Source organism: Cetorhinus maximus, chromosome 20 (genome assembly GCF_964194155.1).
Source record: "Cetorhinus maximus chromosome 20, sCetMax3.hap1.1, whole genome shotgun sequence".
NCBI classification, from domain to species: Eukaryota; Metazoa; Chordata; class Chondrichthyes; order Lamniformes; family Cetorhinidae; genus Cetorhinus; species Cetorhinus maximus.
The window spans coordinates 42526189-42543559 of NC_135898.1; the positions used below are offsets into that span (position 1 = coordinate 42526189).

Consider the following 17371-nt stretch of genomic DNA (forward strand, 5'->3'; position numbering starts at 1 on the left):
AGGGGGACCTGATAAACCTCCTTCAGATTCTGGAAGGGTTTGCCAATGTAGATGGAGAGAAAATATTTCCACTTGCGGGGAAATCCAAAACTAAGGGTTATAGGAATAAGAACTTCACCATGAAATGAAATAGAAACTTCTTTACCCTGAGTGCATGAACTATCAGAATGCAGAACAAGCTGCCACAAGGTGTAGTTAAGGCAAATGGCATGTATACATTTAAGGGGAAGCTAGATAAGCACACGAGGGGGAAAGGAATAAAAGCTAATGCTGATAGGATTACATAAAGAATGGTGTGAAAGAGGCTCGTGTGGAGTATAAACAGTGACATATAGCATTTGGGCTGAAAGGCCTATTTCTGTGCAGTAGACTCCATGGGCAGAATTTTCCTTTCTGGGACTAAGTCCCATGGCGATGGCGGGAATAGGGAGAGTTTTTCATTGCGGAGGCCGCAGGGAATTCGCGCCATAATGTGCAACCCTGCCCTCATTAATTATGCAATTGGGGGTTTCCTGACGTATCGGGTGGCAGGACGGGTTGGATGGCGTGTGCCCCGCCGTCATATCCGGGCATCATATTTAAAAGGCACCTGGACAGCAACTTACCCAATGTTGAAGATAGAAGATCTTCCACCTCCTGGAAGATACTGAAGTCAGAAGATAGACCTCCTGGAAGAACCTGAGGATAGAAGATGGACCTCCTGGAAGATTCTGAAGTCAAAAGACCCACGTCAAAAATGCTTCACTTACCTACTGATGCACCAGGGACCATCGCTGGAGACCTCCACCTTCTCTTCGGATCGCTGTGAGCTGCCCCTGGCCTTCTTCAGGTAAGTGCCAACGTGTACACGCCACGTAGATCCAGACGTGTTCTGGACTGGTGTGATTTCCCAATGGTGCCCCGCACAATCGAGTGGAGTGGGGGGGAGACAATTCCACTTGGGCCTTAATCTGCACCTCATTAACAGGATGGAAATTAGTTTCACACTGGCCTCTAGTGTGAATGGCGACCTGCCAGGGCAGGCGGGAGTGCAAGTTACCGCAGTCATTTGACGCCGCAAACTGATTTTTCAGCTCCTGCAGCATTGACCCCCCTCCCCCCCCCCATTAAACCCAGCACAGGGGGGGTGGACTGGAAAATTACACCCAATGTAACACGATAAAGAGCTTACTAAATAGCATTACAACATTTTGGTTCTGTGGATCTGCATCTTTCTTTTTCAGTAAAATGTGTCACATTTTTACCTCCTGCAAATCATTGATCCAGTAAGTTTGTTTTGCTTTCAATCGAGGGTGAGCTGCTTAAGCTATAACAAGACCCTGGCAGATAACAAAACCTACTGGTATGTATGTAACTCCCCATGAGCATGGCCATGAGAGTTCATCTAGTTTGCTCTATAAAAATCATATAAGTCACTTCATTATATGTATACAATAACAGACCATGCACAGAGAGTGGCCTTTTGCACCAGATTTTACACCAGAATACATTTGGAGTGATTCACACGTACAAACTCCGTTCCCTAGCTACTGGCTCCACCCCTCTCCCTGGCAACTGTCTGAGGTTGAACCTAATTGTTCACAGCATTGAATTTGACTCTGAGATGAGCTTCCAACCATATATGTGTACAATGCTCAGACCACCTACTTCACCGATATCAAGAAACAGCTGAAGGCACTGGATACTGCAAAGGCTATGGGCCCTGACAATATCCTGGTAATAGTACTGAAGACTTGTGCTCGAGTACTTGCTACGCCCCTAGCCAAGCTGGCATCTACCTGGCAATGTGGAAAATTGCCCAGGTATGTCCTGTACACAAAAAGCAGGACAAGTCCAACCCGGCCAATCACTACCCCACCAGTCTACTCTCTGTTATCAGTAAAGTGATGGAAGGGGTCATCAACAATGTTATCAAGCAGCACTTGCTTAGCAATAACCTGCTCACTGATGTTCAGTTTGGGTTCTGCCAGGTTCACTCTGCTTCTGAACTCATTACAGCCACTTTTAATCCCATATCCTTTTAGCATTGGCAAACCTGGCTGATGAGTTGAGGTGCCTATAAATGCCTTCCGTGGGACAATCTCCTTTTAATTGTCCTCATCATTTTAAATTTGACTTGCACTCAGTTTTTGATAGGTTGTTGTCCCTAGGATCAGCTGAGTTTTCACCTGTAATTATAAGTCATTACACAAATAAAATTCCAGATGAAATGTTTGCCCTTGTTTTTCTGTCAGGCCTTAAAGCAAAACCAAGTAGAATTGAACTGAAGGTGAAAATTGCGCCCTCTTACGTCTATTCTGCACATCTGCTGTCATGTGCAGCATGGGCCACTAGATGGTGGTAAACTGATGTTCTCATTCTGGTTTCTTTGCCCATGCAATATTTCAGACTGCTTAAAGAGAGAGAGTGGGATGGAAATGTCACTTATGTGCTGCCATAAGCATTTCACCAAACTAATGCTGGGAATTTATAATGGCATGAGAAGCTAATCTGCATTTCCAATCAGAATGATTAGAAAAGAAATATTCTTTGTTCATTCTCTTTAACGAGCATAAGGTTTTGCGTAGCAATGATTATTATACAGTAAAAAGAAATCAACTCCTGTGTCTCAAGCTTAATAAAGTACGATTGAATTATAATCTGTTGTTTCAGCACCATTAGAACATTACTTAATTTAAGTGTGGACAATCGTGATTTAGCTATGCTTGTCTTTATTTTTGTACTACAGATATGGTGGAAGCAACGTTTTACCTCTGCATCTATGAGTTCATCCTTAAAGGCATAGTTTCCCCCTGGTGTGACCTTTTGGAAAAAGAAGATGTGAAGGTAAAAACAGGAAGTAAAAGTCAGCAATATCTCTGAGTGACACTTTCCATATATAACCTCCAAAATTAATGTTTGGGGGAGAAACCTTCTTTAAGCAGCAGGCTCCTCATCTCTCAGTGAATGAAGGCACCTTGCTGACTCAGGTCTACTTAACCAACAAGGTGAAAATGAGCAGTCATATTCTGATCTATTCAGTATTATATTGGAACTAGACTCGATGCTGAAGCTGGAAGACTGGGTACCTATAGAAAACCTGAAATATTGAGTCTTTTGGGGGGAAAGGTTAAAACTGTAAATGACAAGTAGTTTTCCTTAATTTTTGTATCTGGAAGAGAAGAAGGAAAGAGCACCTTTCACAACCTCAGGATGTCCGTAAGTGTTTCCCAGCAGATAAAGTACTTTTGAAGTGTAGTCACTGTTGTTGTGTAAGATACATGACAGCCAATTTGTACAAAGCAAACTCCCACAAACAGCCCTGAGATAATGACCAGATAATTGTTTTGTTTCATAATGTTTGAGGGATAAATATTGACCGGGACACTGGGGATCACTCTCCTGCCCTTTGAAATAGTGCCATGTGACCTTTTACCTCCTCAATATTGAACACTCTTCCTGCTGCACTACCTTAGCTTTTAGAACATTACCAGTACTGCAGCAAGAGCAGCACATCTGCAGTTTGATTTACAGTTATTCCAGAACAGTACAACAGACCAAACCCCCAGGCTCATCAGGAATCGCATGCTTGTCTGTTGAACACAGATTTTCCTCGGTCTCATTTTCTTCATAGCCACATTCTGAAACGGTCACTCCACCTGCTCATTGCTTGTGGATACTTTTTTAAACATTTCATTCTTGGGTGCGAGCAATGCTGGCAAGGCCATATTTTTTGCCCATCTCTAGTTACGCTTGGGAAGGTAGCAGGTCTTCTTGAATCATGTAGTGAAGGTCATGCATCACTAATGTGTATAAAATATGAATGAGCTTCTGGCTGTCTTTTCCCAAATTTTCTTTTGCTAATCTTTCTTCCCCTCCTCTCCTGAAGGCAGTGTCCAGTAACTTATCCCGACAGCCATTGTTCATTTGTGTGACTTGGCCAATGAGGGTCAGCAACAATGAGGGTCAGCAACAATGAGGGTCAGCAACAGTGAGGGTCAGCAACAGTGAGGGTTAGCAACAATGAGGGTCAGCAACAATGAGGGTCAGCAGGCAGAAAGACAGCCGCAGCTAAACTTTAACTCATACTGCATCCAGCAGCAGCACCTCCAGCAGGGATCATTGGAATGATCATACCTCCAGCATGAAACAAAACAGATTTAATATTGAATCTGGCTTATCTAAGTCCAGTGAATCATCTAAATACAAGGATTTGATTTTAGCACTAATACAGTATATCAAACAGCACAGCAATTGCAAGACTAAGTGAGACTTATACACCATGTTGAGCAGTTTAGGCCTATACTCGCTAGAGTTTAGAAGGATGAGAGGAGATCTAATTGAGGTATATAAGATGCTAAGGGGGATAGACAAAGTAGACATGGAGCAGATGTTTCCCCTTGTGGGGCATTCTAGAACGAGAGGCCATAGTTTTAGGCTAAGGGGTGGCAGATTTAAATCAGAGATGAGGAGGAATTATTTTTCTCAAAGGGTCGTGAATCTGTGGAATTCAATACCTCAGAGTGCAGTAGATGCCGGGACGCTGAATAAATTTAAGGAGGAGATAGATTTTTAATTAGTAACAGGTTGAAAGGTTATGGGGAGAGGGTGGGAAATTGGAGTTGAGGCTGAAATGAGATCAGCCATGATCGTATTGAATGGCGGGGCAGGCTCGAGGGGCTGAATTGCCTACTCCTGCTCCTTGTTCTTATATTCTTATGTTTTACAGTTTGAGATTGTCAAGTGTTTTTTTCCTTCTAGGACATTGTAGGAAATGTTTGTTTGGTTCTAGCATGACATTTGCAGGCTCTGAGTGCAAGGCCCATTCCTTTAAATTTAATTCTTTATTCAATAAGGATTAATTAGCACCAAACAATGTTTTCACTGTGAAATGCAGAAAAAAAAGTAACTGTTTAAATTAACTATTCCAATTATCCGTTTGTCTCTCAGGTGTTGGAATACTTGGGTGATCTCAAGCAATACTGGAAGAGAAGCTATGGATACAAAATTAATGGCCTCTCCAGCTACAAGCTGTTTCAAGATCTTTTCCAGTATATGGATCAAACCATTGAGGAGAGTGAGAGGTAAAGATCAGAATCTCTGAAGTGTGCCTCAATAATGGATTAACTGTCAGTGCATCAGCCTAACCAGAATCCCTTGGTTCTTGTGCACATTTATCACAGTGAGTGAACATGGCTCTAAGACTTGGAGCATTTTATATTCAGATTCATTCATTTCGCAATTTATTTCAATGTAGTTTTTTAAAAATTATTTCGCGGAATGAGGGCTGCACTAGCTAGGCCAGCATTTATTGTCCATCCCTAATTGCCCTTGAGAAGGTGACAGGGAGTGCCTCCTCAAACTAATGCAGTCCATGTGGTGTAGGTACAATGCTGTTAGGAAGGGAGTTCCAGGATTTTGACTTCTGGAATACAGCCCACTTAATCCCAGAGTTGACTGGAGCCCTGGAGCTCACTCCGGTTAACCTGAGTTTAAAATGCAAAGGTTAATCTCTGTGGAAACGTCTGAATGATAATGCTTTTGTCTCCATTTACGTTTGTGTTGGTCACTTTGTGTGAAAAAGAGCTTTTCTGATTTTCATCCTAAATTTGCCTCTTATTCATTTGTTGTTGCAAAGCAATTTTTATTTCAAACAAGTGCACACTTCCAGTGTAAGCTTAGGCCTGACCCATGTGACTACCCTTTCCAGCGAGCTTTGGCCTATTCCAGAGTAAATCTAGGTGAGAATCCCTGAAGGGGGTAGCCTCGTCCTGCTTCGGTTCAACATCATGTGGACTGTAAATTAGTCGATAGAGCACTAAAAGAATCCATTGGACAGATGAAGGTTTCCCGCTAGGCTCGAGTCAAGCTCTGCAGTCACTGGAATATAAACACACATCCTTCATAAGGCAGAGAAAAGATTGGGGCCAGGCAGAATTGAAGTGTTCTCACTCAATTATCTGCCTTGACCAATAAGAATCAACCTGCCTGGTTTGAATTTAAACAAAGCTTGGCAGTTAACTGTCAGTCATCAGTTAACTGGTGCATTCTCCATGGCAACACCTCTACCAATTGGAGTCCACTTGCCAATAAGTCAGCACTGTCTTCTCATGAAGTGTAAGTTGTAGTTCCCTTTACTTTTGGTATTCTCGTGAATTGTCCCAATGAGTGCAAGACAAAAATCTTTGACAGCATGTGTCTCTTTTCAGCAATACTCCATGTTCTCACACGCCTCAGCAGGAGGATGTCTGTTCACCTTTTGAGTGCAGGCAGAAATAACCAGGTTGCTCTGGGTATAGGTGACAAAAATAGCCAAGCAGGGAACTCAGCCAACTTCAAAGTTTGCAGATGATACGAAACTTGGAAGCATTGTAAACTGTGAGGAGGACAGTATAGAACTTCAAAAGGACATAGACAAATTGGTGGAGTGGGCAGATAGGTGGCAGATGAAGTTCAATGCAGAGAAGTGTTAGGTGATGCATTTTGGTAGGAAGAAAATGGAGAGACAATATAAAATAAGGGGTACAATTCTTAAGAGGGTACAGGAGCAGAGGGACCTGGGTGTATATGTGCATAGATCATTGAAGGTGGCATGACAGGTGGAGAGAGCAGTTAATAAAGCATATAGTATCCTGGGCTTTAATAATAGGGGCATAGAGTACAAGAGCAGGGAGTTTATGATGAGCATATATAAGATACTATTTAGACCTCAGCTGGAGTATTGTGTACAGTTCTGGGCACCACACTATAGGAAGGATGTAAATGCATTGGAGAGAGTGCAGAAGAGGTTTACAAGAATGGTTCCAGGGATGAGAAACTTGAGTTACAAAGATAGATTGGAGAGGTTGGGACTGTTCTCCTTGGAGAGGAGAAGGCTAAGAGGAGATTTGATAGAGATGTTCAAAATCATGAGGAGCCGGATAGGGTAGATATGGAGAAACTGTTCCCGCTTGTAAAAGGATGAGAACAAGAGGGCACAGATTTAGTGATTTGCAAAAGAAGAAAATGTGATGTGAGAAAATTTTTTTCACACAGCGAGTGGTTCAGGTCTGGAATGCACTGCCTGGAAGTGCGGCCGAGGCAGATTCAATCGAGGCATTCAAGAGGGCAATGGTTAATAATTATTTAAATAAAAACAGTGTGCAGGGTTACGGGGAAAAGGCAGGAGAATGGCACTAAGTCATGATGTTCATTTGGAGATCCGGTACAGATATGATGGGCCGAATGGCCTCCTTCTGCGACGTAACAATTCTGTGATTCTGTGAGGCAGAAGAGCTGAGATTTCGCAAAGGGCAATTCAAAAGAATAGGAAATGAGAGATTCCTGGCGAAAGATATCAAGGTCTTCAGAAGGGAATTTTAGAAAGAATAGAACTTCCACTCCAATTCAAAGGACATTATTCTTTTTAATTTTACGTGGTCAAATTCAAGACTTATTGTTGTTGATGTTATACAATATTTCTATCAGTAGATGGTGATATGGCACCGCCTGTACAACCATTTCATTTTCCATTTGACACTGTGGACAGGAAGCACCTCTGGTATCAATGTATTAAAAACTGAATTTTTTTTCAAAAAGGGCCCTTTTATGAAGCTCTTTTTTTTTGTCTCTAGGAAATGAATTTAGTTTTGTATAAGCGACCTTCGTATCTCTTTTCAGCTCAGGATTTCCTGTGATGTTGAAGCCCTATTCTGGAAGATAAATATCCTTAAGACTGCTTTCAGGGTCTGGTCAGTAAGTTCCATGCCAAAGCTAATGTTTAGCCAGATTTGAGTACTTGGGCCCTATACTGACCCAGGGAGGTTTGAGCAGAAATGGTATCTTGTTACAGAAATCTCCACTGCAGCTTTACCCCAGTGATGCAAATCTTGGATGTAATCTACTGCTTGCACTCTCTGTCTGTCCCATAAAGAAGACCAACAACAGCTTGCCTTTATAAAGCACCTTTAATGTTGTTAAATGTCATAAGGTGCTTCATAGAAGCATTACTAAACAAAATTTGACACCAAGCCACATAATATTTTCGCATATTAGGGCCAGTGACCAGCTTGGTCAAAGAGAGAGGTTTTCAGGAAAGCCTTGAAGGAGAAGAGAGAGGTAGGGACGCAGAAAGGTTTAGGGAAGGAATTCCAGGGCTTAGGGCCTAGGCATCTGAAGACCTGGTTGCCAATGGTGCAGTGATCAAAATTAGGGTTGTGCAAGAGGACAGAACTGGAGGAGCACAGAGACCTCCGAGGGTTGTAGGTCTCGAGGAGTTAGATAAAGAGGGTTCTACTGCACTTTCAGTCTTAATTTGCTTAAGTTGCTTGTCTTCCTGTGCCTTTCAGCCTAAGTGCGTAGATGTTTTTTCAGCTGTCGGCATTTGCTAGGTTTCTAGTTTGGCATGTATGCCGTTGTCCTGGAACTATGCTGAACTATCTGCAGATGTGTTAAGACATTTAAATAGCTCTGGCAGTGCATGTCCTTATTCGAAAAATAATGCTGATAATGGATAATATATATTAAGCAAGGGTTGCTCAACAGGCTTGTATTCTTGAACCCTAGTTTAATCAGTACTAGAAGATAAGTAAAGAGAACATGTTATCTTGTAACTTTTTACCTAGTTTTTATTTGAAGTCAGTACTGTGGGACAGAGTTTAGTAATACAGACTTTTCAATTTGTACAAAGGCACTCCAAATAAAAGTATGTGCATGTTTTATTGAAGATCATTTGCTTGTGGAGATTGCTGTTTCAGCAAACACAATGCCGTTTATTATATGATTACCATCTCTCCAGAACTGTCCAAGGTTTGCAGGAATGTTAAGATTTTAAAAAATTCATTCCTGGGGTATGGGCGTCGCTGGCTAGGCCAGCATTCTTACTGCCCATCCCTAGTTGCCCATGAGAAGGTGGTGGTGAGCCGCCTTCTTGAACCACTGCAGTCCATGTGGTACATCCATCATGCTGTTACAGGGAGGGAGTTCCAGGATTTTGACCCAGCAAAAGTGAAAGAATGGCTATGTAGTTCCAAGTCAGGATGGTGTGTGGCTTGGATGGGAACTTGCAGGTGCTGGTGTTCCCATGTGCTGTCGAAGGAGCCTTGGTGAGTTGCTGCGGTGTATCTTGTAGATGGTACACACTGCTGCTACTGCGTGTTGGTGGTAGAGGGATTGATTGTTTAAAGTGGTGAATGGGGTGCCAATCATGTGGATGGCTTTGTCCTGGATAATGTCAAACTTCTTGAGTGCACTCATCCAGGCAAGTGGGGAGTATTCCATCACACTCCTGACTTGTGCCTTGTAGATGGTGGACAGGCTTTGGGGAGTCAGGAGGTGAGTTACTCACTGCAGAATTCCCAGCCTCTGGCCTGACTCTTGCTCAGAATATGCAGCAGTGTAAACTATGACCTAACTTTGAAAAATAAAACAAATTAAAAAGGAAGAGAAAACCCACTCCTGAACACTTTTTATCGTGCTAAGTGAGATGTTATTCACGTATGAAGTGGTAAAAGGTAAGAAGCTGACATTTTTAGTACTCAGGGTTTTGCAAAGACTTTTGCTTCAGCTCTCTGGTTTAATCAGATGTAGCACAAGGCACATCATGGAAAGTCCCATCTCATATTCCCAGTCTCTGCCGAATAAGCCTTACTCAGCAGTTAGAGCTGTACAGTTGACCTCAGAACCCCCTGGGCTGAGGTTAGGAAAAAATATCAGTCAGGGCCAAGGACCTGAGCACTTTCCTATGGCCCTGCTGGGAAGCATATGGATAACAGCCTGGAACAGAACCCGACTGGTTCTGGTAACCTCAATGATTGGAAAAACCTGCTTCATTCACTGGAGCCTAGCAAGGACCAGAGGGAAAATAATTGGAAATAGTCTTATTTGTCCCTCTTGATACCTTGCCCTCTCCATTTTAATTTGTTTTATCCCCAGCTCACAAATTTTCTTCTGATGGTTCAATTTTTATTTTGTTGCCAGTCTGTTGTCTCCATTCAAACCAAAAGGTTGCTAAAGTGACAAACTTGAGTATTCTTCAAAGATACTGCAAAACCACAAGGAGGTTTTAAAATGACACCTGGAAGCAGCAAGAAACAAATCACTTGTTGATGCCTATGTGTCATTCCAATGTTTCAGTTATTAAAGTCTTTTCTTGCTTTAAGGAGGCAGGCTACCTACTCAGTTATCACTTAGCATCAGCACATCCCTTGTTGCATTACTTATGGTGCATTAGAGGTGATCTTGTTTTGAGGGCAAGATCTCCGGCATACAGACGTATGACAGGAGTGGACTAAAACATTAGGAAAGAGTTTCTGAGAGATCTCCCTCGAGTCAGTGATTTAAGTGTTTCTCGGTTCCTGGACAATAAATAGTTTCTCTTTCCTTATTGGTTGCAGGTGGATGTATGTGTTCCCTCATACTGTTTTAACACAGATAGATCTATGCATATAATTGATCCCTTTATTTTAATCTTGTTTTTACATTGTGTATTTAAGTAGAACCTTTTGGAAAAATATCACCATGATTTTAAGGGATGAGTGTAAACAGAATAGTACGGAACAGAAAATAATGCCTGGTCACCAGCTGCCCTGTTTCCACATAGCATGCCAGCTCGAGACTCTTCAGCCAATCTAGCCATTGCCACCTTGGATAGGGTCTTGAGATTGACAGCCAGAACATCCCCATGTTTCAGGCAGGAGGTCACTTATACTATGCAAGTCAAGCTTCCGGGTTGTACCCTGATTGCAATTTTGCATTGACCGACTTAACTAGCAGTCCTTAAACCAACCACTGGAACCATCTTGAAAATGCCCAAAGCTGCTTCTAAAGATTGATTTTTCCTGGCCCCGCGCAAACCTTTGGTCCAATGCTAGAGTCAACATGATCAGCCGGCTGATTTCCCACCCTCAAGGCTGTTACCAGGCTTCTGTTAGGTGTCAGCATCTCACCAGCTGCGTGTCAGTGAGACCTGAGCTTCATGATCAGGCAGTAGACACAATCAGCCCATCACCCACTGTATTCTCTTCCAGCTAAACTCACCCTTATAAATTCAGCTCTTCATTCAGAACTGTCCTCCAAACCTTAATTATGCTCCACTCCTCCAAGAATTTGCTGTCTATAAGGGCTCTCAATTTCTGAAAATAAACATAAATAAAGGAAATTTTACATTTACAGTGTAACACAAAATATAAAGTAGCACTTTGAAAATTATCACAATATAAAATTTAATTTGTCTCACATTTAACCTGGAATGAACAGACTCTTGAATATCAGAATCTACATTGTTTTGTTCTGGCAAAGCACCTCAGAAAAATGAGGAGGGTCCAAGGGCACATTTTGTGAATGGCCATTCATTGCCGTGAATCGAAAGCCTTCTAGAAATTAAGAAAAAAATGCATGCAGGGAAGTGTAGCATGTCAGCTTGAGCCTCTGCAGCCAGTAAGGATGAGTCTGGCAACTTGCATGAAGAGCAGGCTTCTCACTGAGGTACAGGCCTGAAACCAAAAACATTGACCGGAATCTTGTGCCCTCCCCGCTGTGGCGGGTTTGGTGGTGGTGGTGTGGGGGGCATTTAATCAGGCGGGAGAGCGGTGGGTGGTGATCCCACCACCCTCCTCCATCCCGATTAAGTCTGTGGTGGGAATGCTTTCCCACCCTGCCGCCAGTTGATGCTGACTGAAAGGCCTCATCCCATCATCGCCTAGTGGTGGGTGGGGGGGGCTCGCCATGTGGGAAGCACAACAAGTAAATCCGTGTGGGGTTGCTTGCAGGCTCCTGGGAAGAGAGTTGAGGAGGGGGTCTTGTTCAAAGGCACTCTGTGCCTGATCGAGGGAACCCAGCATTGGGAATGGGGAGAGGCCGCTGAGAGCTACCTTGCTTCTCTGGCTGCTCTTGCTGCAAACACCCCTCCCCCGCAACCTCCCTTACACCCATCACTCACCTATGCCTGGGTCCATGGTGATCCTAGGCTTTGGTAGGTGCCATATCAGCAACAGCCACCACCCCACTGGTGACGCTGGTGTTCAATAGAGCTGTCAGCTCAGATTGGCCAGAAACTCTCAGCGGATGGGTCTTCCAGCCCTGGAGTCCTTGATCCTGGGGGAAGGTCCAGCGTGCTCAGATAAGTGCCTGAGTGAAGCAAGATGCTGTGGACTTTCCCTAAAAGAGGTGACATGGAGCTCTCACTGGCTCTCCAGTCAGTGACTGAGATCCCCTGAGATCCGCACAAGATTCAGGCCTTTGTTAGAGAATTTCAAGCATAAAATAAGATGGATTAAGTAAGTTTTATTATTTTCCAAATGTTGTAGTTTTTGTGTATTTATTACATGACAAATAATAAGTGCGCAGCTGCTGAGTTAAGGCAAACGTTATCTTTATTGGGAAACATCTTATAGTGGCTTCATCTTGCCATGAGGTCTACAAGAGAGAGCAAGATCATGAGATGTTGAGGTGAGAGTGATTGCCCTTGACATCAAAGCCGCATTTGACCGAGTGTGGCATCAAGGAGCCCTAGCAAAACTGGAGTCAGTGGGAATCAGGGGGAAAACTCTCCGTTGGTTGGAGTCATACCTAGCACAAAAAAAGATGGCTGTGGTTGTTGGAGGTCAGTCATCTCAGCTCCAGGACATCACTGCAGTAGTTCCTCAGGGTAGTGTCCTTGGCCCAACCATCTTCAGCTGCTTCATCAATGACCTTCCTTCCATCATAAGGTCACAAGTGGGGATGTTCGCTGATGATTTTACACAATGTTCAGCACCATTTGCGACTCCTCAGATACTGAAACAGTCCATGTCCAAATGCAGCAAGACCTGGACAACATCCAGGCTTGGGCTGACAAATGGCAAGTAACATTTGTGCTACACAAGTGCCAGGCAATGACCATCCCCAACAAGAGGGAATCTAATCATTGCCCTTTAACATTCAATGGCATTACTATCACTGAATCTCCCACTATCAACATCCTAGGGGTTACCATTGACCAGAAACTGAACGGGACCAACTATATAAATACAGTGACTACAAGAGCAGGTCAGAGGCTCGGTATCCTGTGATGAGTAACTCACCTCCTGACTCCCCAAAGCCTGTCCACCATCTACAAGGCACAAGTCTGGAGTGTGATGGAATACTCCCCACTTGCCTGGATGAGTGCAGCTCCCACAACACTCAAGAAGCTTGACACCACCCAGGCAAAGCAGCCCGCTTGATTGGCATCACATCCACAAACATTCACTCCCTCCACAGTAGCAGCAGTGTGTACCATCTACAAGATGCACTGCAGGAATTCACCAAGGCTCCTTTGACAGCACCTTCTAAACCCCCGACCACTACGATCTAGAAGGATAAGGGCAGCAGATAGATGGGAACACCATCACCTTGAAGTTTCCCTCCAAGTCACTCACCATCCTGACTTGGAAATATATCACCGTTCCTTCACTGTCGCTGGGTCAAAATCCTGGAACTCCCTCCCTAACAGCACTGTGGGTTTACCTACTCCACATGGACTGCAGTGGTTCAAGAAGGCAGCTCACCACCACCTTCTCATGGGCAATTAGGGATGGGCAGTAAGAATGCTGGCCTAGCCAGCGACACCCATACCCCAGGAATGAATTTTTTAAAATCTTAAAATTCCTGCAAACCTCCGACAATTCTGGAGAGATGGTAATCCTATAATAAACGGCATTGTGTTTGCTGAAACAGCAGGCTCCACAAGCAAATGATCTTCAATAAAACAGCACTGTGACTGGGTCCAAGTTTGTTTTCACTATGTTCATTACATTGAATTCTATTCTAGAGGTTAAAGTTAAAAGTGTTGTCCACAGCAATAGCGCAGTTTGTTGAAATGGCTGACGTCAGATAAGTATTTGGGCAGTTACCCTGTAGCATTTGAGGGAATGCTTTGGAGCCCTACTTGGAGTAAGAAAAAGAGATCTGAGGCTGTACTCAAACGATAGCCACAATGTCATTGGGAAGCTGTTTTACTGGGCACCGAAACAATCCAGGCCCATGGCTGACCACAGACACAAGCAGAGTGAAACTTCCACTTTGTACCAATGTCACACTTGTTCAGCCTTAAGCATACTAAGAAGTCACTATAGAGCTAGTATGATGCATTGACTTAATACTATCAGATGACAATAACTGTTGTTGAATTTAACAAACTTGAACTTTCTAAACCCAATGGAAAGATATTGCAGAACCACAATTAGCAAGTGGTTGCCATCTTTCATGATTGATATCCGTACTAGCATGTAACAAACATCCATCTGAATGAACTATAGAAGTCCACTCTGCTGAATGCATTGACTTAATATTAGCCCTTGTGTTTGAATGGGCCTTTTAATACAACTCTGTACCGTTAATGGCTGTTACACTATGCACCAGATGAAGAAATGCACAGTGAATTAACAAAATTACTTAAGTATTTCTTAATATCCTGTAATTTTAGCACGTGGTCAAGCTATCTAGCAAGCCAAGAATTTCCGAGGTTTGTTTGAAGTCTGTACTTCAGTGGCAATTGGTGATCTATCTGGCAGATGTGGTACACAATAAATAAACCTAATGCAGCCAGTTTGTTACCATGGCAGGACCTGGTAATTTCTTGCTCTGGGACCACCAATTACTGTTTAGTTTCTGTATAACACCAGAAACTATGTAGAATTCTCATCACAATTTCCTCAATATTCTTGAAGATACTAAAATGTTGCATGGATACTGAAAGGACAATATCAGATTTTTCCAGTATATGCTTTTTCGACACAAGAAAAGAGACAGTCAAAAGCCTTGGTGGTTTTTCTTTGTAGCTACTGGGTCTTTGATCTGAAACGGACAGAGTTTTATGTGTTTCCTTACTGTCTATGATCAATGTGATCCATACATGAGGTGTGTGTTTTTCCTTACCATCAGAGTGGTTGTCCCAATTTAAATAATTCTAGCAGCAAACCTTTCTGTGAGTTTGAAAATAAGGGAGGTTATCTATTATCCCACACTTGCCCTGGAGGTTTAAAAAAAATGACATCTCACACACTTGACTCACACAAAGGCTAGTTAAACAATACAAATAATTGTCCCAGTCTCTCTTTCAGTCTCTTAGATGAGTTGATGCTTTTAGGTGAAGTGAAGGTCTTATAAGCAGAGGTTTCTCAGTAACCTGCGAGGCTTCTTGTAGTTGAACTTCCAGGAGGTTGGTAGCCAGGGGAACTTGAAGTTGGAACACGTTGGGGAGGGTCCTTCTTCCACTTTCAAGGTTTTGCTGTTTATTACCTTGAATGCATAGTTGATTCCAGTGGGTTTAATGGCTTTCTGATGGTCACTCTGTCAAGAACAGCTTGCTGTTTTTAAAAGCAGGCCACAAACATGGCTGTCTCACCATGTGACCTGTTGCAAGTCCAAAGGCTTTTCCCAAATAAGGTAGGTGACCAGGTTAATTATACATTTTGGGAATTCACACTTTGGGAGTTTGAGACAGCTAGTGCCTTTATATCTGAATGACTCATTCAATTTGAAATTACCCTTTTGAATTAGTTTCAGGGAAAAGGCATTGAGTCAACATCAGTTTGGAAAATTCCTCTTGTTCCCTCTTGAGACAGGGCCATGTTTCAATCCACAAAAGAAGTCAGGTGATCCTCAGGCAGCCATGTTTTTGTAGCCCATTTGTGGTATTTAAAAATGTAAAGTATTGACTGGAAGTTCATAATATACTGGAACATGACAGATGTAATGTCACATGGAACTAACCTCATACAGAGTCACTGTTAAGTACTTCACAGGATCGGATAATTCAAAGTAGAGAAATAAAAGCCAAGAGACAGACATTCATCATATTGATGCCCCTCCTTGAACGAAAGGACAGGCCCCCTCAAGGTTCATTTGCTGTTGACACCTGCTGGCCATTGAAATAGCATCTTGCTCTGTTCCTGAACATCTGTCAATGCTTTTAAACAATGCGTGACTTTCACTCTTTTTTGGTGTCTTGATGGTTCAGCCGTCTAAGAGGTAATTAATTAATGTGTAGGATCCTTTGCACTTCCTAGCAATTGAAACCATACCTGCGAATGATAAGCAGGAAGTTGGAGTTTACAAATCAAATATCCATTGAGGCTCTGAGGATTACTGACATGCTCTTGTCAACCCTGATCAGTGCACTGAACTATGCATCTACACCCTGACTATTTTAGAAAGGGACAGCAAAGATTCGTTAGAATTACATCAGAAATGAGATTATGACTTTTTTCACTGATCAGGGAAATCTAAGTGAGAATTGAATAGAGATTTACAGATTAGTGAACAGTTTGGAGAAGACAAACTTTGTCTGTAGGTTGGTGAAACAGTAACAAGGAGGCACAGACTGGGAATTGTCACTAGAAAAGTAAAGGGGGAGCTGGGGCAAACTTTTTCACACTGAGGGTTAATAGAACCGGGCATGCTTTACTGCAAGTGACTATTGAGTCAGAGACTGTACAATGTCAAGGAACAGGAAAATAGTTGAAAAATAATAAGTAGGATGCAACGAAATGGGATTACAGTAGTTAACTATTGTGGATGAATAAGCACCTGCCCAAGTCCAGTAATCCAAACAGCTTGCTCCTCTACTGTAACCTCTATGATTTCCATTCGATGACTCAAGCAGGTACAATAAAAATTCTGCTCTTTGTAGTTAGATATATAACTGGATTGCAACAGTACTTGTTTTAAAGATAAGGTTAATGACTCAGAAAGGTCAAAACATCACAAAGCTAAAAGTGCCATCATCTCACCAACAATTGTTAAATCTTTCATAGGAAACAAAATGGCATCTTTATGTGATGTTTGAAGCCAAGGTCGCAAATAACTTACTTTCAGAAGATTGAATTGTATATCATCAATACCTCCAGAAAGGCAATAGGAATTTGAGAGTGCAAAAAGAGGATTCTGTAATGCTTGTTGTACATGGTGTATCTTTCCAACTGAAGTAGAATGGAGGATGAAATGATGGAGTCACCAGCAAGGTTTCTGCCTAGGCCCACTTACCTGCCTCAAAAGTCTTTTTTAAAAAAAGGAGCCTTCCCAAAACTGTCTTACACAATGGTGGCACAGATTGAGAGGGGTCACATATAAGTGGCCAGAGTCAGAGGGATGAAGAGCTGAAATTTAACCTGCCAGGATGGGTGGGTTTTGGTGCATGTGGCAAGTTAAAGAAGCAAAAATTGTCATTGTGTTGGGAAGCTACCAGGAACCCACTGACTCCTGCATTTAACTAGTGCACATTTATTAGTGTGTGGCAGACCCTGGTAGGACACATGGCTCTGAGATTGATGCTAAAAAGCAATTGACTGCATCTTTAACCTTGGACTCTGGCTTTAACTGTCAGCGCAAAGGTTTCCAGGGCTGTCTGGAACTTGCTAAGTTAAACAAAGTGAGAGGACTGTAGGGATTGGCA

General features: G+C 42.7%; 1 protein-coding gene across 1 annotated transcript in view; it reads left to right on the forward strand.

Annotated features, from left to right (window-relative positions):
* minpp1b (multiple inositol-polyphosphate phosphatase 1b) overlaps positions 1-17371 on the forward strand; it is an 89513-nt gene that overhangs the window by 16524 nt on the left and 55618 nt on the right. Inside the window, exons 2-3 of the mRNA XM_078565945.1 lie at positions 2729-2826; positions 4930-5063. Of these exons, the coding sequence (XP_078422071.1) occupies positions 2729-2826; positions 4930-5063 (232 nt within the window). The remainder of the gene's footprint in view (positions 1-2728; positions 2827-4929; positions 5064-17371) is intronic.